This window comes from Alternaria novae-zelandiae, assembly GCF_023758075.1.
Source record: "Alternaria novae-zelandiae strain BMP 2774 chromosome Unknown scaffold_27, whole genome shotgun sequence".
Classification (NCBI taxonomy): Eukaryota; Fungi; Ascomycota; class Dothideomycetes; order Pleosporales; family Pleosporaceae; genus Alternaria; species Alternaria novae-zelandiae.
In genome coordinates, this window is record NW_026056987.1 from 172,627 (window position 1) to 197,741 (window position 25,115).

The 25,115-nt window shown below is 54.0% G+C and overlaps 10 protein-coding genes across 10 annotated transcripts; 7 read left to right on the forward strand and 3 right to left on the reverse strand.

The window, feature by feature from the left end:
- Nucleotides 1-2,620: 2,620 nt before the first annotated feature.
- J4E88_009925 (uncharacterized protein) lies at nt 2,621-3,393 on the forward strand (the record flags this gene model as incomplete). The annotated part of the gene is made up of 2 exons (XM_049403523.1): nt 2,621-2,788; nt 2,863-3,393. The coding sequence occupies 2 exons, from the start codon at nt 2,621-2,623 to the stop codon at nt 3,391-3,393; spliced, it is 699 nt and encodes a 232-aa protein (XP_049250685.1).
- A 100-nt stretch (nt 3,394-3,493) lies between these two features.
- J4E88_009926 (uncharacterized protein) lies at nt 3,494-4,468 on the reverse strand (the record flags this gene model as incomplete). Its single annotated transcript, XM_049403524.1, has 2 exons — nt 3,494-4,052; nt 4,101-4,468. 2 exons carry the CDS (start codon nt 4,466-4,468, stop codon nt 3,494-3,496), a joined length of 927 nt encoding a protein of 308 aa, XP_049250686.1.
- Nucleotides 4,469-4,794: 326 nt separating this feature from the next.
- J4E88_009927 (uncharacterized protein) lies at nt 4,795-6,603 on the forward strand (the record flags this gene model as incomplete). The annotated part of the gene is made up of 1 exon (XM_049403525.1): nt 4,795-6,603. One exon carries the CDS (start codon nt 4,795-4,797, stop codon nt 6,601-6,603), a length of 1,809 nt encoding a protein of 602 aa, XP_049250687.1.
- Nucleotides 6,604-7,094: 491 nt separating this feature from the next.
- J4E88_009928 (uncharacterized protein) lies at nt 7,095-10,940 on the forward strand (the record flags this gene model as incomplete). Its single annotated transcript, XM_049403526.1, has 3 exons — nt 7,095-8,396; nt 8,443-9,290; nt 9,338-10,940. The coding sequence occupies 3 exons, from the start codon at nt 7,095-7,097 to the stop codon at nt 10,938-10,940; spliced, it is 3,753 nt and encodes a 1,250-aa protein (XP_049250688.1).
- A 735-nt stretch (nt 10,941-11,675) lies between these two features.
- J4E88_009929 (uncharacterized protein) lies at nt 11,676-13,276 on the forward strand (the record flags this gene model as incomplete). The annotated part of the gene is made up of 3 exons (XM_049403527.1): nt 11,676-11,790; nt 11,847-13,108; nt 13,226-13,276. 3 exons carry the CDS (start codon nt 11,676-11,678, stop codon nt 13,274-13,276), a joined length of 1,428 nt encoding a protein of 475 aa, XP_049250689.1.
- Nucleotides 13,277-14,303: 1,027 nt separating this feature from the next.
- J4E88_009930 (uncharacterized protein) lies at nt 14,304-16,132 on the forward strand (the record flags this gene model as incomplete). The annotated part of the gene is made up of 2 exons (XM_049403528.1): nt 14,304-14,894; nt 14,942-16,132. The coding sequence occupies 2 exons, from the start codon at nt 14,304-14,306 to the stop codon at nt 16,130-16,132; spliced, it is 1,782 nt and encodes a 593-aa protein (XP_049250690.1).
- Nucleotides 16,133-17,089: 957 nt separating this feature from the next.
- On the reverse strand, nt 17,090-17,389 carry J4E88_009931 (uncharacterized protein; the record flags this gene model as incomplete). The annotated part of the gene is made up of 2 exons (XM_049403529.1): nt 17,090-17,281; nt 17,336-17,389. The coding sequence occupies 2 exons, from the start codon at nt 17,387-17,389 to the stop codon at nt 17,090-17,092; spliced, it is 246 nt and encodes an 81-aa protein (XP_049250691.1).
- Nucleotides 17,390-17,945: 556 nt separating this feature from the next.
- On the reverse strand, nt 17,946-19,382 carry J4E88_009932 (uncharacterized protein; the record flags this gene model as incomplete). Its single annotated transcript, XM_049403530.1, has 4 exons — nt 17,946-17,958; nt 18,042-18,618; nt 18,660-19,045; nt 19,342-19,382. 4 exons carry the CDS (start codon nt 19,380-19,382, stop codon nt 17,946-17,948), a joined length of 1,017 nt encoding a protein of 338 aa, XP_049250692.1.
- Nucleotides 19,383-20,644: 1,262 nt separating this feature from the next.
- On the forward strand, nt 20,645-21,661 carry J4E88_009933 (uncharacterized protein; the record flags this gene model as incomplete). The annotated part of the gene is made up of 2 exons (XM_049403531.1): nt 20,645-20,972; nt 21,249-21,661. 2 exons carry the CDS (start codon nt 20,645-20,647, stop codon nt 21,659-21,661), a joined length of 741 nt encoding a protein of 246 aa, XP_049250693.1.
- A 516-nt stretch (nt 21,662-22,177) lies between these two features.
- Nucleotides 22,178-24,819, forward strand: J4E88_009934 (uncharacterized protein; the record flags this gene model as incomplete). The annotated part of the gene is made up of 5 exons (XM_049403532.1): nt 22,178-22,497; nt 22,550-22,632; nt 22,762-23,334; nt 23,385-23,549; nt 23,603-24,819. 5 exons carry the CDS (start codon nt 22,178-22,180, stop codon nt 24,817-24,819), a joined length of 2,358 nt encoding a protein of 785 aa, XP_049250694.1.
- Nucleotides 24,820-25,115: the final 296 nt, after the last annotated feature.

Here is a 25,115-nt window from a genome sequence, read left to right on the forward strand (position 1 = left end):
GCTTCGAGGTCGTAGGGGTGGGAGAGGTAGTTTGGGTTGATGAGCGGTTTGTCGCTGATGTTAAGGGAGGAGATGTGGACGTTTCCTTTGCTGAGGGGGTGTTGAACCACGCCGATTAGTGCGAATGTGCCGATGCCGAATTGGGTGGAGTTGGCGGCGGGGTAGCCTTTCAGACCCGTGTAGCCGTCTGAGAAGATGACTTCCAGCTGGGGGACCTTTGTGCTGAGAGCGGGGGAAAAGTATGATTTCTTCAACTTGTCGGTCGCAGAAGTCAAGCTCGCGTCGCTGTCAACGAGGTTTCGGAGCGTGGAAGCGGTGGAGTTGCTGACGGTACCCCAGGGGAAGTATGCGTAGCCGCTGGCGGTGTAGTCGTAAAGTGACACCTCGTCCGCGTTATAAAGGGCTAGCTCGGCAGCCGCGCGGGTGGCATTCTTCAGGACGTCGAAGGAAGGGTATTCGGGCTTCAACTGGTAGGAGATTTGGATGCGAATGTGATCTTGGAGGTTCTCGCCAACCGAAGGCAGATGCTTAACGACGGGAATACCGAGCTTCTTGAGGAGAGTAGAGTTGCCGATACCGGAGTGTTCCAGAAGACCAGGAGTTTGGAACGATCCAGCCGAGAGGATGACCTCCTTTCGCGCGGTGATTGTTGTACCGTCTTCCAGCGTGACGCCGACAGCAGTCTTTCCTTTGAAGTTGATCTTCGCCACACGGGTATGTAGCTTCAAGACCAGATTATCCTTGGCGAGTTTGAGGTATTCTGGGGCGTACGAGCGAGTGTAGTTGGGGCTGACGTTGCTCGGTTGAGTCGAGACACCGATGGGGTTACCGTTGAGGCTCTCTCGATTCGTCGCCAAGCCGAGGCTGTTCATGGTGGGATACCATGAGGACTGGTGACGGGGAAAGATCCTGTTGATGAGCGTGCGGATGGGCCCCGTTGTGCCAACTCCCTCGGTGCCGTATGCCGGCGACGGCAGGAATGTCTCGCACTTCAACATCGCAGCGTACAAGTTCTTCCAGTTCCATCCTTTGTTGCCGAGCTGCTTCTCCCATGCGTCCAGTTCGTACTCGGAAGTTCTGTCCCATGTCATGAGATTGAGAGCAGAGGATCCTCCGAGGACTTTGCCACGGTTCTGCGCAAAGACGCGGTTGTTGGCGCCGGGTTGCGCAATGGTGGTGAAGTTCCAGTCATATTTGCCACCAAGTGTTGATCCCTTTCTTCCTGGTACGCTGATACCTGGTTCCTGGCGGCCATCGGGTCCAGCTTCTATGACAAGGACGTTGAGATCTGGGAGTCCAAGACTGATGCGTGAAGCGACGGCGAGACCTGCAGTTCCACCTCCAATTACAATCTATATCGTCTGTTAGATCATCTTCAGAGTCGGGATGGAACCTGTTGGCTTCGATAGGTAACGTACAAAGTCATAAGAGCTGGCATTAACCGCTCCCTTTGCCTCCCGCTCGAAAACTGCGGCACTACCATACTCCAACAGCGCAAACGCCAGCAAAGTGGATGCCTGTAACTTCATAATCGCGTCCCGTAGAAAAGCAGCGCTCTCTCAAAAGAATGAATAGCCAACGAAGGACTTGGAGACCGGTAAATCGCCGCCCTCGAGCATACCAGCAGAATATAAATTGCTTGTCAGCGCTACTGAACTAGGAAAAGCATGCTAGCGACATCGAGATCTTGGGCCGAGATCCAAGATTCCGTATGCAGGTGCGGGCCTGATATCGTGTATCCATTTTATCCGATGCGAGACGGGACAGGGGCGGGCACAACACCCACTCTTTGCCTGCGTCCTTACGCCGTCTACCGGGGATCTCGTATGAGTAATCTGAATACTTCGTAGGAGCTTCAGTGCTTTCTGGTGCTCTCGAGGTGGTGCGGTCGCGATCCCTGGCGTTGTCGACATGCTGAGAGCCATCCCATCGGGAACATGGTACCTATGGCTTCCGGGGACATGGTGAAGACTTGTCCGACTACTCAGCCGCAATGTGGGTCCGGGAGTTGATGAACGGGAACTAGAGGCTTTTTTGTAGGACGGTGCATCATGCGCGAGCCGTATTTCACGCTGGTGGCACTGGCCATGGCCGTAGCCCGTAGGATACGTTCAACTCTGCCGCCAACGCTATCTTTCCGTTGTTCCGAACGTACGCGAGCAGTAGAGGTGCGTGTAGCAGAAACGAAGTAAAGCGTGGAAGAAAGAATCAGCCGTCGATAAAATCATAGTCAAAAGCTGTAGAACGCCGAAACGCCCAAGTGGGCAGGCGCGCTAGTCGGGTGCCTGAGATCCTCTATCAGCAGGAACGAACAAGGCTATCCTCACAACAATACACCGCAACTACTCTCCAACCTATTCATTCGAGTCTCTAGAAGAATTGTAACTCTCCCACATGTCTTTCGTCCAAAAGGTGGCATCTCGGCCCAACCGCCGCAACACGAGAAACTTGAGCTGCCCAGACCAGCCAGCTGGACCCCTAGTTTAGTCTCAACTCCGCGTCTCAACATGGGCGTGACGGAGATGCGATCTTTGCTCATCTACTAACACCTCTATCATTGTCTTGTACATACTTCATCTTTGCCGACAACGCCAAACAGCACGTCACATTCTAGCCCACGATGGCACCGCGCAAGACGCGGGTGAAGCCCACAGCGTACCCATTCCTCCCATTCCACATCATACGATGCGCGCAACTGGTTTCTTCGCTCGTAGTAGCGAGTATAATGTTTTACTTCCTGCGTGAATTGGCGCATGATGGGTATAGGTTGCCGTGGACGTTTATTTTGGTAAGTCCCTTCGTCATTTCGTTCTGGCTATTTACCTACTACATTCGTTTATTGCATTACTAACTATTACCCAGCTAATGACTGTATCCCTCCTCACCCTCGCCGCACTCACAACCACGATCGTCCTACACTTCCGCCACGGCCTATCCGCGTCCCTCAACCTGATTCTCAACAGCGTCCTCGCGCTTCTTTGGACTGTGTCTTTCGCTCTGCTGGCATGGTGGTGCTCAGGCACGTTGGCACACGTTTGCGACGCTGACAGCTGGGAATCAGACACGGGAGTCAGTGTGTGTAGGATGTACAAGGCGCTGTTCAGCTTCGCGTTGTTGGGCTTTGTTGCCACGGGGTGCGCGTTAGGATTGGATGTCAAGGTCATGAGGGGCACGAGGACGAGGGGCGTGTTCCAGCAATTGGATGTGCTGAATGGAGGGGAAGCGAAGAGAGATGAAGAGGATACAAGAAGGGACATCAACCCGAATCCCATCGCTGCGCGGGCGCAACGGGGTAGAGGCGGAGATGGGTACGCGCTGCCGGATGAGCAGTTCGAGTACAACGACATTGGCTATCACGGGGCAGCGGGCGAGGTCGGGCAAAGCAGGATATAATCCCTAGAACAATGCCATGAAGAATAATCTCATCTACACAAACGCTATCTCAACGCCGCCCAAATGCTGGCCTGAAGCCGGGTATCACAGTGCAAGAAAACTAGAAAACGTCGTCCATGATGACATCTCTGCTCATGGCTGCCGTCGCGGCATGCTCAGTACCAACATCCGCGTCCATGGACATGGACGGGGCTTCGCGCGCGGGAATCTCGTCTTCGACAAAGACGCCCAGGCCACCGAATGCTTCGCGTAGTGTCCGACTGCAGTAGTCTTGCAAGCTGTGTCCTCCCACCAGATGCGCCGGATCTCGCTTCATACGCGCGTACCAGTCCACCTCGTAGCTGTCCTGGAGGACGTAGTATTGTGGCGCGATGGTGTAGCCGCCGAACGGGTCGAAGGGTGCTTCGACGGGTGGCGCGACGCGCTTCTTCAGTCCGCGAATTGCGAAACCGGGGTCTACGTCGTCTTTTATCCCGGTGCTCTTGTTGCGGGCGGCGGCTTCTAATTCGGCTTTTTGGAGGGCCTCGAATTTCTTTAGTTTTGCCCAGGTCGCGTCTACGTCGATGTTGAGGATGAGGTTCCAGTTGATTTCTTCGACTTGCTCGAGGTAGTCGTTGTAGTCGCGGAGGGACTCGAAGTCGTCTTCTGTTTTGTTCATACTATGCATTGTTAGCTAGATGTCGATTTCTCCAATTGTTTGCACGCACATCTTCATAACCTTCTTCCTCAAATCCACCTCCCGCTCAACCTTCAGATCCTCAAACGTCGCCCTCCGAAAGTTCCGATAAGCCAGCGTCTTTGCGCATCCAGCAACAGGACATATACTGTTGCCCTTGCCAAAGAGCCGATCCACGCAGGTATCGCACATTTTGTGGTAGCATATCGGGTTGATCTTGAACTGCATGTTGGAGTTGAGGAAGCGCGACGACCTGCATACGGGGCAAGAGTCTGATGCATCGTCAGCGAGGGAACGAGCGAGTTGTGACTGCTGTAAAGACAAGTTGCAGAGGGTTTGGGAGAGAGACGCACCGCCATCTGGCTTGGACGCGTCGGCGCCGCGCGCGGATTTCGACATGGCGGGTATGAGGCGGAGGCGAGGGAGCTGCGAGGATGGGGCCGAGGGATCTTGAGGTTTGTTGCTGACTCAGCGGGTGGAAGTCGCTGGTCTTCTTACGAGATTGGGAGCATGTCTGGACGTCGATAGAAATGTAGATAAAGGGAAACAACACTGGATTTGAGGTCCAGGAACTGCTCCTGTCTGACAGACGACATACCGACGATCTGTATGCATGGCTTGCATGGTTTCCCTTGTGGGGCTGACGCCAAGACCGACGCTTTTTCTCGTACACAAAATTCCTTCACCTTTCCTTCCTCCCCAACCCACTCACCACATCCGCAAAAATGGCAGCCTCAACACAGAGCGCCCTAGAGGAGATTGAGCGCCGCCGTGTGCAGCTGCAGCAAAATGTCGATAAGCTGCGCAAAGCCCTCTCCCACTGGACGACCTGGGAGGCTGAGTATGAGGCGCTCAAGGAAGAGATCCAAGGCGCCAGCGACCCTTCACCCTCACAGATACGTGAGATGGCACGCGACCTCGACCTTACCCTGCTGGACCACAAGGAAGTCGAGGAGCTGCTCTGCAAGAACTCGCCCAAGGAACGCACTGCTAACCAAGTTATTGACATGATCTCTAGACGCATTGACTATGTTCGGACGAGCAGTGCTACGATCGAAAAGAACCTCGATGCTGCCGAGAAGAAGCTTGCTGGTGTCGATGTTCTGTTGGAGCCAGGTATGGACAATGAAGAGGGCGAGCCGATGATGGACATTGAGGAAGAACTGGATGATGAGGGCAACGAAGTTTCGAGCTCCGTGAACCAGACGGGCAAGGCTGCGGCTGAGCTTGTTGAGGTCCTGCGCAAGGCGGGTGTCCAGAAGGCGGAGCTGGAGAAGAAGAACGCAGAGGCGCAGGAGGCTTCTCCAGATACGTCGTCCACGTCTACGCCAACTTCACACACCACACCAGAGTCGAAATCTAGTCCGTCCTCCTCCGAAAACACGCCCACTCTACCCTCCTCCCAAGCTTCAGACCCAGAGCCTGTCAAGAAGTCAGTGTCTTTCTCTGAGGAGGTCGACGTCGAACCAACTCCGAAAGCTACACCACAACCTGCACAACCCGACTACGAAGCAAAATTCTCTGTCGATGAGGATCTCACGCAGGACGACTACGAGAGTTTGGCCAATGCCATTATACCAGACGACGAGTCTGCAGAGGAAGCCGAGCTGAGACGGCAAATGCTTCAGTATGGCATGTCAGAAGTCGGACAGATTGTCGCTGAACTCGATCTGGACCAGCCTACTGCGTCATACTCTGACGAAGAGGATGATGACGACTATGGCGACTACGACACTGAGGATGACGAAGAGGAAGACGAGTATGGCCGCAGCACCAAGCCTGTCATCACCGAGGACTATCGCAAGCAGATGATGGAACTTGAGAAGAAGCTGGGCGCTCGCATGCTTGAGAATGTAGGACCTGAGTCGGGCAAGCCATCTCTCGAAGATCACATCGGAGACATTCGTACCATGAAAGTGAAGAGCGACGATCAGTTCGATGAGTCCATGGCTTCTCCTGCGACAATGCCGGCGCCGGCTGATACAAAGGAGTCGAAGAAGAAAGGAGTGCGCTTTGCCGACGACCTGGATATCTCTGAAGCACCAAAGCCAGTACAAGAACCAGCTGGAGCTGCGCGGTTACCCATTAGATCCACAACGACCATATCCGATACCATTGTCGAGCGGTCTGCAATTCCTGCAGCTCCGATAGAGCCACCCAAACCCGCCAAGGTGTCCAGGTTCAAGAGTGCCCGCGCTGCGACGAACACTCCTCCCCAGATGCTGCCAACACCTCCGGTCCCAGAAGCGTCGCCTGTGCCAAGTGGCCCAGCTGGACGAACACTAGCCACTACCATTACCGAGCACGCCCCTCTACCCTCAGAGCCCCAGGCACCTGATGAGTTTGATCCAGTTCTCTTGGACCGCGAGATCAAAGCAGAGTATCACAAGGCGCGCAATCGCTTCATCCAGCGCCAAGACGGATTCAAGGCAACTGAAGAGGACGAAGAGAGTCCCATCGTAGAAGAACGAGATGGCAAGACCAAAAAGGTGAGCCGTTTCATGGCGGCTAGACTCAAGGCCGAGGGTATGTAATATTCCCGTATAACGTCGCCACCACGTTCTCATCGTCGTTCCCTTTCTACACTTCCACCACCGACCCTCGTGAGGGTCACGCGTGCATGCTTAACGGCACAGCGCAAAGCTGAAAGGCTTTGTCAACGGAACAATTCATGTCCGTGGGAGATACTATTACCATGTATCATGACCACATTACATTGCTTCCAAGATTGAGACAAGCGGTACCACTAGACTCGCCGGGCCAAATACTATGCCTACTCGAGGTTCATATGCTCCGTACATATCAATGATGCCAGTATTGGTATGAATGAAAAATGTTACAAATCGACTTTTTATGATTGATGTGAGTGAACGTGAAATCGATCAGAACCATCGTGAGTGACGCTTGCCATTCAAATGTAAAAGGGGTCGCTACCTCGTCCTGTATACGTCAGGTGGGGGATCAGGTCCATGGTGGGGCAACGTCTTGAGGCGACAGTAAATTTTTGGTCAACGCCGCCGCCATCATGACCTCCGACTCTGGCTCCTCCACGCACTCCGATTCGCTGCCTGCTGCTCTGCATCTCCCCTCGCCGTTTGCAGACACGGGCAAAGAGACTGCCCACCTCGCCTTTGCACCCATAGCGCTGGCGCAATACCACAACATAGTCGAAAAACTGGCCTCCAACAACGTCTACCGTATCCTCCGCGCACCCGGGCCCATTCGTGTATGGGTCTACCGATCGCTACTCGCCGAGCACCAACTGTGGAATGACTGGGACCGCCGCGCGCCATCACCGCCCGACGTGAAGCCTGAGACGGAGCCCGCCATGGCCGAAGGCAGCATCAACGACACGGAGAGCGTGGGCGACTCGGAGCGGCCCGAGAGCTCGTCCGGCATGACCGCGCGACCCTACCTCACCCGACTACGCCTCGCGCTCGCGCCCTATACCGTTCATTTCCACAACCCGGGCTATGTCCGGGACGATACACTGCGCATGCTGGAGCGCGACGTGGTGAAGAAGACGCTGGAAGAGTCGCGGAAGAGCCTCGAGTTGCGCGAAGAACTCGGCCTCTCGTGGGAGTTCTGGGACGATCTCGCGGGCGTGCTTAAAGCTGCTATCCCCTCGCTCGAACGCCGCTGTTTCGCTGCGCCGGATCCTGCTGCGCCTGAGTATGAGGGTCTGTCGGGCCCGCTCATCGCAAGCTATTCGCCGAGCCTGCTGAGGGATCTGGAACGGCTGAATCAGCTTGTGTGCATTGCAAGGAATGTGCAGGTACATGGCGAGAGGGTGCAGAATTTGAGTGCGGACAGGCTCTTTGACAAGGACATTTTTGCATTGATCAATGTCTGCGTACGCGTTACGGCGCGGGGCTATGATGGCGAGGCTGGAACCCAGGACGAGGACAAATGGCAGGGCGTCATTAATGCTTACAAGAAACTGCTCATCACTTGTTTGCAATTCCTCAACAATCTCATCGCGCGGAACGAGCAACGGAAACTGATGCTTTGGATCGAACTATTCGACAGTCATCTCGACAATGAACTACCCAACTTTGCCGACATGAAGTACAAAATGGACGAATTTCCGCAACAAGATCAAGGCCCGCCACCGGAGGAGCAGCCTCTGCCGACTCATGCAGCGCGAAGTCTGGACGCGTTCAAGATTCCTCAACAGCCTGCGTCCTCGCCATTCCTGCTCTACATTGGCGAGACTGGCAACGACGTCAAGAAGGCGCTGATACATCATGGTGTCAAGGCAGGTGCCAATGAAATTGCGGCCGAGTGCAGGCGGAGGTGGCAGACCATGGGTGAAGAGGAGAAGAACGTAGGTTACGTCTGTCGTGTGACCTGATTCCTGCTAACACTTTCAGAAATGGAACATGCTCTATGCAGATGTCGTTGCCCGATATCGCGATCAGATCACTCAAACCAGCACATACCGCAAAGTCGTGGATCAGCATGCCAAGAACGAAGAAAGTGTACAGGCGCTGGCGAAAAGCATCAACCAACTCCAAGTGGAGGTCGACAGGATGCGGTCATCCATCACAGCTCTACCTGGCGACGAGTCCAACAGCGAACAAGCATCCCAACCCACAGCGGAGAAGCAATCCCCGAAACCAGCATTGGATGACTCGTTACTAGATCCCAGCATCAAACGGTCTCCCCCGGCAGGTGAGATCGATTTCCGTGTGACATACCCGCCATCCTTCGGTGCGGAGATACTCCAAAATGGCAAAGAAGATCTGCTTAAGCGGCTGGAGCCAGACCCCGACCGTCCATCAGGGCTAATCAGTGACGTAGCGTCTCCTACCTCTCCTCCGCCAGAGGATGACGATGACAATGATGACGACTACGATGACATACCTGGTGATGAAGGCCGAGGGTTGCTCACAGATGTTCCGCTTATTCTGGGTCCTACTGAGATTGAGGTTCTGCCCATGATCATCATGGCTGGAATCGTTGAGCCTACGGAGGGACAGCCAGGTCATCATTCCGATCCGACTGTTTTCAGCAGTGTCAGGAGCATGCATGGTGTTCGGTGTCATTTGCTTCTTGCGCAGGACAACGGCCGGAATCTGCTGCGCGAGTTGTTGATCTTTGTTGCTGCTTGGGATCTGCGCGAGGAAGAGTTGTACTTCAAGTTCATGGTCAAGATCATGGAGGCTATTCTTGCGAATCAGCTGCTGCCGTTCGCTTACCATGCCTTTAGAGAGTCTGAGTAAGTGTACCCATCGGAAACACGGACTTTGACTAACGTAACGACAGATCCAAGGACATCATCTCTCCGGCTCAGGCAGTCATCATGAAGCTTCTCACAAATATCTTCCGCGCCAGACAAGCCCGTGCCCAACCCACAAAGGGCCATCTCAAGGCGAACCACCCTCAAGTCGACCAAGGCGATGTACACATGGTCAACTTCCTGCTCACCGAGTTCCGTCGCCACATCATTCCCCAAACATGCGCCCTCATCTTCCTGCAAGGCCAGATCCGCGCTGGACATGCGCAACCCGAAGACTTCCCTCTTAATCTGTGGGACATGGAACGCATGTATGAAGGCGTTTACCAGTACCTAGAGTTCTTCGCCATTCTTACAGAACACGAGACATGGAAGAGAATGCTGAGCAATTGGGAGATCTCACATGAACTGGTCACCCTACTGAAAGAACTGGACGCAGCAATACCCAAGGGTCAGCTATCACCGCCTCCACTGAGGAATGTCCAGCACGCGCCACCACCTCCAGCCCCAGTAGAGGTTCACATCCCTCCGTCACACCAGCAGCAAGACCAGCAGCAGCCACCCCAACCCCAACCAGTCGCTGTAGAACGACCGTACGACACCACAGCCGGAGCAGCCGAGGCCTACATCCCTCCACCCACCTCACCATCACCCCGACCCTACATGGACGAAGCAGCCGACGAACCCTCAGACTTCGAGTGGCGCAACCTGAAGAAACTTGCTGTCCTCGTCCTCAGCTCCCTGGTCTGGAAGAATAAGCACGTTCAAGATCAGATACGGCCATTGGGTGGTATTGAGGCGGTGTTGAACTGCTGCTCCTACGACGAACACAACCCGTATATACGCGAACACGCTATAATGTGTCTTCGGTTTCTCATGGAAGGCAATAAAGAGAATCAAGACCGTATTCACGCGCTGGAGAAATATAATCAAGATGCCAATGCGAAAGCGAAAGCCCCTGCCGGCCCAGCCGCGACATCAAGCCCACACCCAAACTCGAACCCTGCTGTTCCAGGCGAGAGCAGCGGAAGTGGCAGTGGAAGTGGTCATGGTAGTGTTGGGGCCAGCAGCAACCGATCACCAGTCAACGTCCGCGTCCCCGACGAAGTGCTCGACCAACAAGGGTACGAAACCTACATGGACAAACAAGGCCAGGTCATGCTGAGGAAACGTCAACATGTGCCGCAGTCTTCGATGCACCAGCAGCAGCAATTGCCGATTCAGAATACGGAGCTGACGAAGGGGACAGATAATGGGGGTGGTCAGAACATGGGCAACAGTAACAACGCCAACACCAATATCAATACGACTACCAACACCAACACCAACACCAACAGTACTGGCAGTGGCAGTCCAAGCAACAACAGCAACAATACCGCCAAAGGCAAAGCCAAGTCAGACTCCGCCCAAGCCGTCTGGGACAACATGCGCGCTACCGCTCTAGGTGGGATTGGAGGTACGATGACGGGTGTCGGGGGTGGTGTAAGAGATCCTAAAGCACTGGAGGAAATGGTTGAGCGGGTCATGCATAATTTGCCGAGGCTGCAGGGCTTGAGGGGTGGGGAGGAGAGGGCCGTCGAGGTGGAGGAGGCGCTGAAGAAGTTGGATAGGGGGTTTGATGGGGGGAGTTAGGGAGGGGTATGGGGGATGGGGAGATGAGTATCGATGGGGAGATAGGTGGGAAGGTTTATTATGCACAGGTTTATTACTCGGCGTTGCTTCCGGTCATGGTTCAATGGGGAAAGCAGCTGAGGCTCCTGGACATCTTTCTAGGGTTTGGGCTTGTAGCATATCATTCAAAATTTGTTGGTCACGACTTCTGCTGTAAGCGCGGTATCATTCGCACATCTGGATTCGAGAGCAATGGCACTATCCGTCACACTTCCATGATTTTCAGATTGTTCCTGCTCTGTAGTGAGCTTGACATTTTCAACGTATGTAGAAACTCAACCTGGTACGGTGACTCGGTGAGAAATTTTCATGTAGAGCGGGACAAATTGATGCGACCAGAGGGAGCTCTCTACGATGAAGTCCTAGGACAGTTTACATGGGTAGCCTTCTAGGAGCACCTTATACAAGAAAAATACTAAACAGATTAAGAGCCTACATTAACGCTCCGTCACCTATCATGTAGGCTCTAGGGTGTTTAGCTTTTTCCTAGGTCAACGTGGGAGGTAGATGTCCGGGTCTTCCCGAGGTCCTTGAATGGGGTGAAGGCGCTCGCGTGGCGCTAACGCACGAACAACCCCGCCACAATCCTTCAACCTCGCCGCAGCACATCGGTTGTGACACAGCCTTGACCGGACATGAGAATGACCTCAAGCGCTCATCCTCATGGCTTGAGCGTCACTTCGTATACACCACACAATGTCAGGCTTCGGGTTTTCAATCGGTGACATCGTCCTAGTGGGCAACTACGCGTACTCAGTCTACAAGTCGTGTAAGAACGCTGGCGACAACTTCAGGGAGATCACATCAGATGGTGAGTGCCTCCCACGCTAACACGACTCGTACAAGCACTAACGTGGCGCACAATAGTGGCCTCCTTACGCACACTTCTCCTCGCTCTCGATGATGAGTGCAAGAACCCCCAGTCTTCATTCCAGCAGCTTTCCCCCGCGCAGAAAGGCGAGCTCGCTGCGCGCTTACAAGACTGCAAAGCCGACCTCCGCTCGGTCAAGAAGATACTGCATGACTTCCGCTCGCTCGATAAACGCGATGCGCGATATCGGGATAGACTGGCGTTTACGACTGGGAAGCAAGCTGCGATACGGGAGAAGATAGCGACGCATAGTGTTCGGTTGCAACAACTGCTGACCGGCATTAATGTCGGCACGTTTTCTAGGATCGAGCGGAATACTGAGGCGCATTACCTGTCGCTCCTGGAGATTCGGGCGAAACTGGATCGGATTCATATGGACGTGCTTGCGGGTAGACGTGATGCCACGGCCTTCATAAACTCGGAGGATGTGGTAGCGTTGGAAGACGAGGTCTTGGATGACCACATGACGGAAGTTGATGTTGATCTGTCATATGAAGTTCACGCCTGGGTGGAAAGAGTACACACGGAAACCACGCAACCGCTATCGATGCCTGATAACGATGTCGCCGCTATCGGGGATGATGCCACGAAAAGTTCAAGCAGCAACAGTTCGGACACATGTAGCGTACAAGAGCCGTCAAACACCGATTCTTTCACAAACGACAGTCACATACGCGGTAACAGCCCTGACTCTTCAGGCGACGGGTCTGACACGGATGAGCAACTTAGTCAGTCTGAGGGCGTTCAGGAACCTCTGGAAGCCCATGAAGCTCCGGAGGGTCTCGTTACTCCACATTTTATCTCTGAATTAGAACAAGAACTCATGTACAAGACGAGTAGCAAGCGCGCAAACTCATCCAAATCAGCTGAACATGAAGGCACGCTCATCGACCTAAGGAACTGTCAATGGTCGCGAAGTACTGTCGTGGAATACGGAGAATTACATTACTTTGACGAGCAAGATAGGTGCTGGGTCGGGCCAACACTTTGCCACGATAAGCCGTGGGCAGTGGCGTCAGGTGTGATCTGGGAGTATGTCTATGTGACTCTTGAAGAGGTATTCACCGGGACGAGCAAGCAATTCACGCTCCGGCGCAATACTGTCAATTCAGGGTCCCACGATTCGAAGTCTTTCGAAGACATCGTTATCAGCCTACAGATCAAGCGGGGAGTGCTCAACAAAGATAGGATCTGCTATGTTGTGCGAACAGACCCAATACAATGGCATGGAACCTTCCTCTTGTTCAGAATTCGACATGTAAGTGTTCAAATCCTGAGACACGAATTTGACATACTGATGCTTCGTAGAAACCACATCCGCTATTCCAGCATCTTCATGTAGATATGGTCCACACAATCCACCTTACATCAGCAGAAAAGAAGAAAGGCTGGAAGAGGAACGTCCAAAATGTCGATGGTAAAATGATATCGCTACATGCGGACGGGCCCGTGACAGCCAAGTTCTTGCAAATGAAAGGCCAGGGACTGCCTATGAAATCATCACCTGACGAACGAGGCTCCATCATTTTTCGAATAGGGTACCCAGCCTCTTACAAACACTCCAGTTTCGGGAGCAGCTTGATTCGGAAATCCAAAAACGATAAGGGATTTTTCGCGCAGCTGGATGACCCGAACGCAACAGCGACGTTCTCAACAAACTCGCTAAAGTCATGCTATATGTTAACATTGGACCATTTTAAGAAACCGAAGTAAGCATCTAGGACATCTGCAATCAACTTGGAGACTGTGGTGCACAGATAATGGTCTCGGGTTCTAGCGAACAACACCCATCCTTGTGTGTGCGGAAGACGACAGAAGACTGTTCGAAGCGACCTTTGCGATGGCATATATAGCGGGGACTCTTTCATGCTCTTTGATGGCTCAGTATGCCTGAGGCCATGTCAATACCTAGGTAGACGCATATCTCCAATACTAGTGTACCAGAGCAGGTAAGTAAACGCGTACCCAACTGGCAGGACCGCATTCTAGTGAATTACCGCGAAACGATAGTCGACTGTTATGCCAACCCGTGTCATTGGCATCGATATCGTCGTGGCTTAGGGTGCTCGGCCCCCGGGGTTTTGTTACCCGGATCCGGCAAACTTCCGCTCGCGCAACCTGCATCTCCCAACCTCAACACTTATCGACAACCATCCGCCCTCACTTATCAACATCCGTCGCCGTCGGATGCCATCCGATCGGCTGTCAGATAAAGTACCGACGAATTGCCGATGACAGATAACAGCCGACATAACGCGTATCTCCGCGTTGGCGTACGTCGCCGCCGCATGTAGCAGGTACCAAGACCATCGCGCCGTTGATTACTAGGCAGATTGTGGGGTAGTGGAGTCAGGAGTGGAGACAAACGTCGATACGAATGCAACGCAGTGCAAGGTATACGACCGATCTCGCAAGTATAGCATACGTCGGATGTTGTTATATACAATCCAACGATGGCGCCGCTGGACGTAACTACAGCGTTGTGCGAGCGCGTCACGTCAATTCTACATTCCCGCATCGACGCCATCATGGGCCACAATACCATGGCTCAGCGACTACTCACCAGCTTCGCGCTGCTCACCACCAGCGTATCTAGCGTTTCTGCAGCATACAACACTTCATCTGCAGTCACGCTTCCCGGCTACGGCACCTTTGTCGGCACCACGGTCTCGCAAACTCTGACGAAGAAGCCTCTACCACGCGCTGTAGACGCCTGGCTCGGTATTGACTTTGCTTCCCAGCCTATTGGAGAGGCACGTTTCGCGCCCGTCGGCGCGCCGGAGCCTTTTGACGGCGTTATAAATGCGAGCAGTTATGGTTACTCGTGTTTCCAGGATCCAGACGAACTCCCGTATGAGTTGGATGAGGCGTGTTTGAGCATGAACGTTTTCCGGCCGCAGGGCGTTGCGGATGATGCGGAGCTACCGGTGCTGATCTGGATCCATGGGGGTGGCTTCGTTGCTGGTAGCGCGAGGAGCTTCGATGGTGCTTCCTTTGTGGCTAACTCGAGGGAGCCGCTGGTTGTTGTCACTTTCAACTACAGGGTAGGCATAGCCATTCCCTTCATACGAGCAAAGCTAATGTCGTTCAGGTCAACTCTCTGGGTTTCCTCCCGTCTCCAGTCTTTGAGCGCGAAGGACTTCTCAACCTCGGACTCCGCGATCAGGAAACCTTGTTCAAGTTCGTTCAAAAGTACATTTCGGCTTTTGGAGGCGATGCTTCTCGCGTCACGATTGGAGGTCGCTCAGCTGGTGCGCACTCAGTCGGCATTCATCTCTTCCACAACTACAACAAAACCGAGGATGCACCAGCGCTCTTCTCGCAGGCTCTCCTCCAATCCGGCAGTGTGACTGCCCGAGCTTTCCCCAATGCATCTTATCCGTTGTACCAGGAGCAATTTGCGCAATACCTTAGCTACACAGGTTGCAGCGCAGTAGCCAACAGCACCGATGCCGAAATCCTCAGCTGCCTGCGCTCGGTCCCCATCGATGCAATCCAGAACGCCAGCGCTCTGCTGTGGCGCGCATCAGAATACCCCATCACGTGGCCATTCCAACCCACGCGAGGCGGCCCTCTCCTTGAACAAGCAGGCTCAACATCCGGAATCAACGAACAGTTCTACCGCATCCCGACCATCACCACCAACGTTGTCGACGAAGCAAAATACTATTCCCCCGGCGACATATTCACGAACGAAGAATTCCTCGCCTTCATGAAGAACCTCATCCCAGGCCTGACCACTGACGATCTATCCGATCTCGAAGAGCTTTACCCTGACCCAGCAGACGACATCAACGGCCCCTATGCCCACAGCCCTAATTCCACACAATATAACCGCCTCTCCGCCGCGCTTACCGACTACATGTACGTCTGCGCCGGTCAAGAAACCGCCATGCGCATGTCGTCTGCCTCAGTCCCCGTGTACAAAATGGTCTTCGCCGTGAACAACACATTCCCGACTTGGAAAGGCATACCCCACACCGCCGACACAAAGTACACATGGGCTGAACCGGCCGGTAGCGGTGGAGTGCAGTACCCCGAAGTAGGCAAGGAGTTGCTCAACGCGTATTTCTCCGACTTCGTTGCCTTGGGTGATCCGAATGCGGGGAATAGGACGGGCGTGCCGGTTTGGCCGCAGTATGAGGATGGGGGTGAGGGGAGGCCGGGGTTGCAGTTAAGGATGGAGGCTTTTGGGAATAGTAGGGTTGAGGGAGATGGGATTAGGAGGAGGCAGTGTGAGTGGTGGAGGGATGAGAGCAGGGCTGGGAGGTTGGAGAAGTAGGAGGGGAGTCTTGGTTTGGATAGCGAGACTCCTTATTTAGAATCTATTGTTAGTCTTCTGGACGCTTCGAGGGCACTGTTGCTACATCTTATATTGGGGTGAAGATAAACGGGTGTGCTGCAGACTACATCGATGTGAAAGCGTATATTAATACAGGTTCTGAGGCGATGTAGTCTTCTAGTTACAGCTTTAGGCGGCTGTTCAGCTGTGTTTAACGTCCATTCACGCAGCTACAAGCAATACACCACTGGCAACTTCGCTTCGTTGACATGGAACGCGGTCATGCCATGAAGCCTGTTCGTCGATAAAGCAACCAGTGTGGAAGGATGAACGCACCTAAGCATGGCCTCACGCAGCTGAAGCGTTGTAACACGAGCATCGCAGTACCCAAGGGGCGACGTGGATAGCAACGGCATCGCACATAGGCATGAGTCAAAAGCGAAGCGATGACAGGTAATGCGGCTTATTCATATGTCATGCAACTCTAAAAATATGGTAATGAGTAGGACAGTCCCTGAAAGCGTGCGACGTTCCACCACCTCCTCCCGTCGTGACTCCCTCTGACTCTGACTCTTACGGCATCAAGAAACCACCAATCCCACATGACGCGATTACACAACCAGACTCATTCTCTGGGACCCTAGAGACACTACTGGAAATGTAGGGCGACAGCGTCAGGTTGTTCGTGTCCTACTTGTTGTAGAAAGGAAAGATAGTGTCGGTGAAGGCATTCCTGACAGGGGTATTGGGGACGAGCAGATAGGGAGGCAGGGCGGAGCTTTCGTGCTTGATTTGACAGGGGGCAGGAAGCGAAGAGTCCTCTTGTTTGATGTGACAAGCGGCAGGAAGCTCAGAGCTCTTGGATGTGATACGAGGAGCAACGTGCATAAGCCGAGAAGACCGCCGACGAGGAGGAGAACTCGGGATCTCGGCAGCCTCTTGTTTCCGCTTGCGGCTCTACGCGTGAACGTTAGCCAACGGTAGCGACATAGCGTGGATAGGGAAGCTTACCCCATGAAGGTCTTCCAACGACAGTCCCAGACCTTTGGCTAGATCTTCGATGGCCTTGAGACGTTGGGTGTGGCCGCTGATCTCGTCGCAGTATAGCGTGCGGAGCTGCAAAGCTACAGGGTCTTCTGGCTTCGCGTCCTATATCAAGCCATGAGTTCAGATGCAGAGGAGCTCGTGATACATGACACTTACATCGGAGGAAGGATCTGGGCTCGTGAACACGATGAACGGGGCGTTGGTGGGCATTGTTGTGTGGGCAACGATGATATTGATTTGAAAATAGAGTGTGTGTGTGTGAGTGTGAAGGACGCTGGACAGACTGCAGGAGAGGATCCATGCCCAGGTGGCGCCAGCCAAGACTGTTTTTTTTTGACGCGTGACGTCTACAACGCATTGGAATCTATGGGATCGATAGCGTCGGGGGGTATGTATACTGCAACCAAAATTTCCATACAGGCAAGTATCTGTAGAATGTGCCTTGAATATGTAGCGTGTGCCGGCTACATCCTATCCAATCCGTCTCCATCACCAGCGTCCAAGGCCATGTATACCTCATCCCATCCCACCCCTCCCCTAAACCCTGCCCTAAACTCTCCGCCTAACCCTCCCCGCAATCCTCTCCCTCGGCCTCATCGTCCCAAACGCCTTTTTCTTATTCCCCGGATCCAGCCTCCTCGCTCTCTCCAAATCACTCACTTCAATCTCAAACACCCCCATCAATACCGCTAGTGTCACAATGCCGATATTGCGTGCAAAATGTCGACCAGGACATTTATGTTCGCCGCCGCCGAAAGACGTCCAACTACCGCTTAGACCTGCGTCGCTGAACTTTGAGCGGGTATCGGTCCTGGAAGAGGGAGGGGAGGGGGAGGTGGAAGAGGAGGTGCCGACGAGATACCGCTCAGGCCAGAAGGTATCTAGAGGTTTAGCAACAGTATGGGGCCGGATGGCACGCCAGCCCTGGGTGAATTGGCCGGCGAATTTATGACTGATGAAGACTTGGGTTCCTTTGGGTACGGTGTATTTCCCGTCTAACTTCCACACGTCACTCGTAACCTCTCGAACCGCGAGGTTGGAACTATACATTCGTGTCGTCTCGGCGTGGAGGCTTTGGAATAGCGGGCGTGAGGTGAGTTGCATGAAATTGTACGCTTTTGTCTCCTCGTTTACGTGGACCTTCATCTCAGATAGCACACGTTGTTGTAGTTCCGGATTTCGCAGCGTTTCGAACAGATACCAGAATGTGACGGGCACGGTTAGGCTAGTTCCTCCGTAGAGTAAACCGAGAGTTTGAGTGGACCGGCCTTCCATACCGTGGCCAGGCATTTCGCTATACAGTTTCTCGCGTTCTTGAAGGAGGCCCGAACCCGCGACGGGATCCCACACTGTGTTCACGGCGTTGGCTTGACGCAGAGCCTCGGACTTGATGGTCCATGTGCGGATTGCGGAGAGGAGGCGGTCGCGGGCGGCGTATGCTTTTGGAATGATGAAGCGGGGGAAGACTCGATAATCGAACTGCCCAGCAGTGTTTCGGTTATGCCATACGAAAGGTGGTATTCGAGAAAAGCGTAAAGATCGGGAATTTCGTGCCATGTGCCATCAGGGGTCGAGGCGAGGGGTTCGGAGATGGTGCGCTCCATGACGTCGAAAAGGCGTTGGACGAGGAGACCGAGGTTAGAGCCGGTTGTGTGTTGGCGGATGTAGTCTGTGTTGCTTTCTGGGGAGTTGTAGTAGTTGATAGCGGCTTTGGGACTGCTTATTAGTGCGCCTATGATCTTGTCGTGGATGAAGGGGTTAGGGTCTAGTTCGGCGGAGTTGTTAAGTGCGCCTTTAATATGCTCGGGGTCGAGAATGAAGAGTAGTCTCTCGCCTGCGCTGTTAAGGAAGAAGGGTAAGCTGTTGCTATATTCGTTCCTGCTACTATGTTAGGTCTAGCACTGTGTAATAGATAAAGCTAGTCGTTACTAGACACTTACATGCATTTGGCTAGGAAGCCATGTAAATCATACGCGATCGATAACGCATGTCTGAGCCCTAGAATCTAATACTGCAGTGTTGGTGGTAATACATCATGGCCCTTGCCATACTTGATGGATCTGAAGACGTGCGACGACCATATCCTCGTGCAAACACATATCGCAGCTATGGCCACGACGCACTGTACGATGAGGCTGCTCTCCAATACTGCAAACACTGACCCAAGTTGGTCATCCACCCTTGTGGCGTTGCTGACATCCATGTCGTTGCAAAGTGAGCCTTGGACTCTTTCGAGGGAACTCCGAAGAGAGCGTGAGGGCTGTGTAGCAGCTGAAATCTGAGCGTGCACGTGTGTAGAGCAGAATGTGGGTATCACATGACCAAGGCGCAGTGAATATCAGGTGTAGCGTGGTTTGAATGGGGTTGAATGATACCCAGTGGCTTATATATTCGTTGTAATGCAAGGAGAATGCAAGGAGAGTCCAAAAAGACAGGAAAACGACATTTCTGCAAAGCTTGGAGTAGACATCCTTCGACATTCTCGGAGCCTCCGCATCGGATGGACACCTAAAGAGACGGGCCTTTTCGGTTCATCATCAGCATGAGCCCAAGTTTAGGCCCTTTGCCCTGTGCTTGGTGATGTTATCCATGAGTATCCTCGGTGCTGCGCAAACTCAGGCCGATGCTGTAGCAACATCGCAAAAACACTATATTTTAAGACATCTAAAATGCGCGAAGTATGTAAACTCTAGGACAATATTGTGTAATGTTGTGCAACTCACGTGCTACGATAAACCACAAAATCTCCGATCGTCGTCGATGCAGGGCGAGTCAGCGCTAACCCGAAGCGGCGTCTAATCTCTGTGGTATCGGCGGCCTCGTTGGCAGCCTTGGAAACGGTAGGCGCGATGGTTCAACTGGAGGATGTCCTGCATGGCTGTAGTGTACTCGAGCGACAGGTGAAACACCAACGGCGGCTGATTGCGTGCAGGTAGTGCATGAAGGCGCTATTTTTGGTGGCATGGTGTGCATCTGGCGTGCATAGTGCGGAGGTGGAGACGTTGGCTAGCGTGTCAGGGTCCCGGCTAGAACAACAGAGCTTCGTCAACTCGACATCCTCCGCGCGCCTCGCTGTCATCATCACGCTCCTTCGCGACCTAGATATTCTCCGCCGTTAGCGACTCATCCATTGCATTTCTTTTCCCTGTTCTCTTTGCGCACGCTTGTGCTGTCCCTCAACCCTCAATAGCTTATCTAGCAGCTAGCTAGCACCGTCGTCAGCATGCCGGGAGTTCGTAAGTGCGATCCTCATCCATTTCCACTCTTCAAATCGAGTCCATCTCCGGATTCGACGCGCTTGCATCTTTGCAAACTTCGTCGTGGCAGTTGGCTACTTTGATGTCTGCTTGTATCCGCGCAAACTCCTACCTACCACAAGCCATGATCCTCCACGTTAGCCCGTGTGGTCACGAGCACACCCACAGAATCGCTATCTGACACATCCCTCCAACAGCACTCGACGCCATGGACCAGATGAAGAAGGCCTTCAAGGGTCTCTTCAGGGGCAAGAAGTCCAAGAAGGAAGAGCCAAAGCCCACGGCCACGGGTGAAGCCGCTGCTGTTACGCCTGCGCAGAGCAAGCCCACCGAGACTACGCCGGCTGCCCCAGCTCCTGCTACTGCACCCGAGCCCGCAAAGACCGAGACGACACCCGCGGCTACCAGCGCCGAGCCCGCTGCACCAGTGCCAGCGCCTGCTGAGCCCGTTGCAGCTCCAGCTTCAGATCCAGCTCAGAGCGAGGTGAAGAAGGATGAAGCCGCGGCCCTGACTGAGGTCAAGAAGGCCACGTCCAGTAGGTTTACATCTCGTTCACACTCCAGTCCACTACCGTACCGCGGGAACGAAGCCTGCGATGGCTCTAGGCGGCGACAGAAGGTCGACCTAGACAACCAGTGGAACGGCCCCATCTAGGTGTGGGACTCTTGCACCAGATGGATGGCTATGTGTTAGCACCAGCGCACTTCCACCAGCACGTTACGACTTAAGCGAGATACGACATTTGTCTTGACTAGTATTTCTTATATCTCTTCATCGCTCAAGACACCCAGACTAACGCATCGTCTTCCAGCCCCCGAGCCTGTTGGTGCCGTCGCGCCCGCTCCTCCGACTGCTGCCGAATCTCAGCCCACTGCCACCGAGGCCCCCAAGGATACTGAGGCCAAGGTCACCGATACACCTGTACCTGCACCTGCTGCCCCCGTGGAAATGCCTGCTGTGCCTACCAGCCAGCCCGCTGCCGGCATGAGCGCTACAAGCGGTCCTATGTTCGACGAGCCCAACTTTGGCGAGGACAAGGCTGCCGCGCCCGCTGCACCAGCTGCGGCACCAGCTCCCGTTGCACAGGTTGAGGAGCCCGTCGCCCCTGCACCAACCCCTGCGGTTGCGGAACCCACTCCCGCTGCTCCTGCGCCTGCGCCTGTCGCTGAGCCTACCGCTACCACTGCTGCCCCAGCCGCCGCTGAGGAGAAGGCGGAGAAATAGGGAGCTTCCTTTTCGACTTAAGAGAAGCCACTGGGCATCACCGCACAGTTGAGGAGACGCCGCATCAGAAATAGGTCAGAAAACTACCAAAAAAATCTTTTGAATACAGCGGGCGAAGGGCGAGTGTCGGGCCAGGGTTTTCAGCATTGTCTCTTTCCACTAATACTATACCCCACTGCTGTATCTTTCGACGGGTGTGTCGAGCTGTTGGCGAGCTTGAACTTGAATCGAGCAATTTCCATGATGATTGTAGCTCTCTCTTGCCTAGTGAAAAGTAAACGAATCATCGTCATTGCATTGCCCAAAGCTTCTAACTAGCGCGGGGCAAATAGCAGCCCGCGCTACACGTCAAGGCAAGCCCCACCACCGACGTCAACCAAGGGACGCGATAATTCACACTAGAAAGCTACTCTCTCCCGAAACATTTCTACACGCCTGCGAAAACGACTCATCCACGACGCGCGCAACCAACATCTCCCACATACCTCGATCTATTAGCGTAATACTACCGCTACGATGCCCCCCAAAAGCGGCTTCTCGCGCACGCGCAACGTCGACTACGATGACGACGACATCTACGACGACGATGACGATTACTACGAGGAAGAAGAAGCCGGAGCTGGTGGAGCCGATGCAGGAGACGGCGGCATGACAGAAGACGATAAAGAGCAGATGCGTGCAGGTACCATGAGAGTACGCGAGGCGCTGGGGGATAAGAGCGACTTTACGAGCGACGAGCAGATACAAGAGGCGCTTTGGCATTATTACTATGATGTTGGGAAGAGTGTTAGTTATTTGAAGAATAGGCTTGGGGTGGGGGAAGTGAGGACGGAGGTGTTAGTAATCTCTCGAAGAATTGGATGTGAGACGGATGCTAACTTGGTGCAGGCCCAAGCAGGAAAAGGCAAAGACAGTGTCGAGGTTCGATCAAGCTGCTAGTGTGGCGGAGGAGAAGGCGCCGGTTACGACAGGTAAGCATGCTCACTACACTCCAATCTTCACCTCCACTCCACTCTAGCTATGTAGACGCGTCTGCTGCCTCGCTGTCATCCTCCACCGTTGCCCCAACCTCGATGCGATGCCTACCAACGCTGTCACAGACTTCTTCTGGGATGTGCCCTGGGGCAACGTACCACCCGAACGACTGGGCGTCATCACCGTTGATCCTCCACACTACAAAAGCGGACTACTTGGGGGCTCCTCAAAGCTGGCTGCTCTTGCGGCGAAGCGAAGAAAGGAACGAGAAGATGCGGAAGCTGCTGCCTCGAAAGCCAACAACGATGCGGATTCGGCCATCGCCATGCTTGACAAGCTTTCAGTGAAGAACCAGGAGGGTGGCAATCCTTCTCTCGGCGGCACTGGCCCAGCTCGTCCTTCTCGATACCCCATCCGCAGACGGTCGCCATCGCCAGCACCAGAAGCCCCGAAAGAAGAGCCCCAAGCACCCCAGCCTGCCGTAGTCGTCGAATTGCCAGCTCAACGCGCCACCGCCTCCATGTTCGCTTCCACCCTTTGCGGCTCTGACGAGTCATCGAAACAACCCCAAGCACCGCTACAAGAGGTCCCACTACCCTTTGCTGCGTACAAATCGTATGATGGCACTGGTGCTTTTGCTGGGCCGAGTCCGGATGACATTGTGCGGGCAGCACAGGCAAAGGGCGCAGGTGGCGGACGTCACTAGATTTTGATACAACTTCTTTTTGAACATCTCTAAATCATACAGGAACAACACCAAAGAAGAAGAAAAAGCAGACCAACGGTGACCTGACCGAATCGGTCGAGAAGCTTACCGTGGCCGACGAACCCAGAGTGAAGAGCAAGAACCTGAACGTCGTGGATGAGTTCGAGAAGAGCGCCTCGAAGCGGTTGGCGAACTTTGTAGTACTTGGTGTGTAAAAAGCGATCGTCGATGCTATGAAACTTCCATGTTAACTTCCCCAGGCCACGTCGATCACGGCAAGAGTACGCTCATGGGGCGGTTGCTCTACGATCTCAAAGTCATCGACCAGCGGTCAATAGACAAGTTACGGAAAGAAGCAGAAACCATCGGCAAATCTTCGTTCGCGCTTGCTTGGGTCATGGACGAGACAAGCGAAGAGCGGAGTCGTGGTGTCACCGTTGACATTGCTACAAACTACTTCGAGACCGACAAGACCAAATTCACCATTCTGGACGCGCCCGGACACAAGGATTTCATCCCCAACATGATATCAGGTGCATCACAAGCCGACTTTCCCGTCCTGGTCATCGACGCAAGTACGAACAGCTTCGAGTCTGGTCTTAAGGGGCAGACCAAGGAACACATCTTGATCGCGCGCAGCATGGGTATGCAACATATCATTGTAGCTGTGAACAAGATGGACACTGTCGGATGGTCAAAGTCGCGCTTCGACGATATCTCAAAACGTATGACTGCCTTCCTCACCGAAGCCAGCTTCCTCGAAAAGCGGATAACCTTCATCCCGCTCGCAGGCCTGACGGGAGAGAACGTCGTGAAGAAGATCGAAAACTCCGCCGCCCACTGGTATACGGGAGAGACCCTATTAGAAGCCCTCGAACGCATCGACCTCCCAACCCGGAACTTCACAAAACCCCTCCGCCTCTCCGTCGCCGATGTCTTCCGCGGCGACATACGCTCTCCACTCAGCATATCAGGCCGCATCGACGCCGGCACCCTACAAGTAGGCGACGTCATCCTCGCCCTCCCCGCCAACGAAACCGCCACCATCAAGTCAATCGAAGTACAAGATGCCCCCGTCGACTGGGCCGTATGCGGTCAAATCCCCACACTCCACCTCACAGACATCGACCCCGTGCACCTCCGCCAAGGCGACATCGTCTGCGCGCGCAGCGACCCCGTCAAGCTCGTCAAAGCATTCACATCCAAGCTCCTTGCGTTTGAACACGTACTACCGATGCCTGTGGAGGTGTTTCGGAGTACCCTGAACTCGCCTGCGGGTATCAGGACGCTGAGTGCTAAGCTGAATAAGTTCACGGGCGAGGTTGTGAAGAAGAAGCCTAGGATTGTTAAGCCGGGTGAGGTGGCGAGGGTGGTGGTGCAGTTGGAGAGGGAGTTGCCGGTGGAGGAGGGGATGAGGGTTGTGCTTAGGGAGAGGGGGAGGACGGTGGGGGCGGGGTTGATGGAGAATGTTGCGTAGACGGAGATGTGGGGTTGGTGTTGGACGTGTAGTGGAAGATCGTATGGCAGCCACCGCCATCTGGAAGCCGTTGGGAATACTGGTTATTTGGTATCCTGCAAGACTATGTTGTAATCCCACGAAACACAAAATCAGTTCCCAAACAGCCCAGCGAATGTCTCTCCCATCGTCGAGACAGCTTGTTCCTCCTTCCAGTATATGACCGCGCCTTCCTCTAAAGTACTCGTTCAATCGCCCGGTGGGCAAGAGTCACTTTGGTCGCTTGTGGCATTGTGGGCAGCGGTGACGTGTGCTCT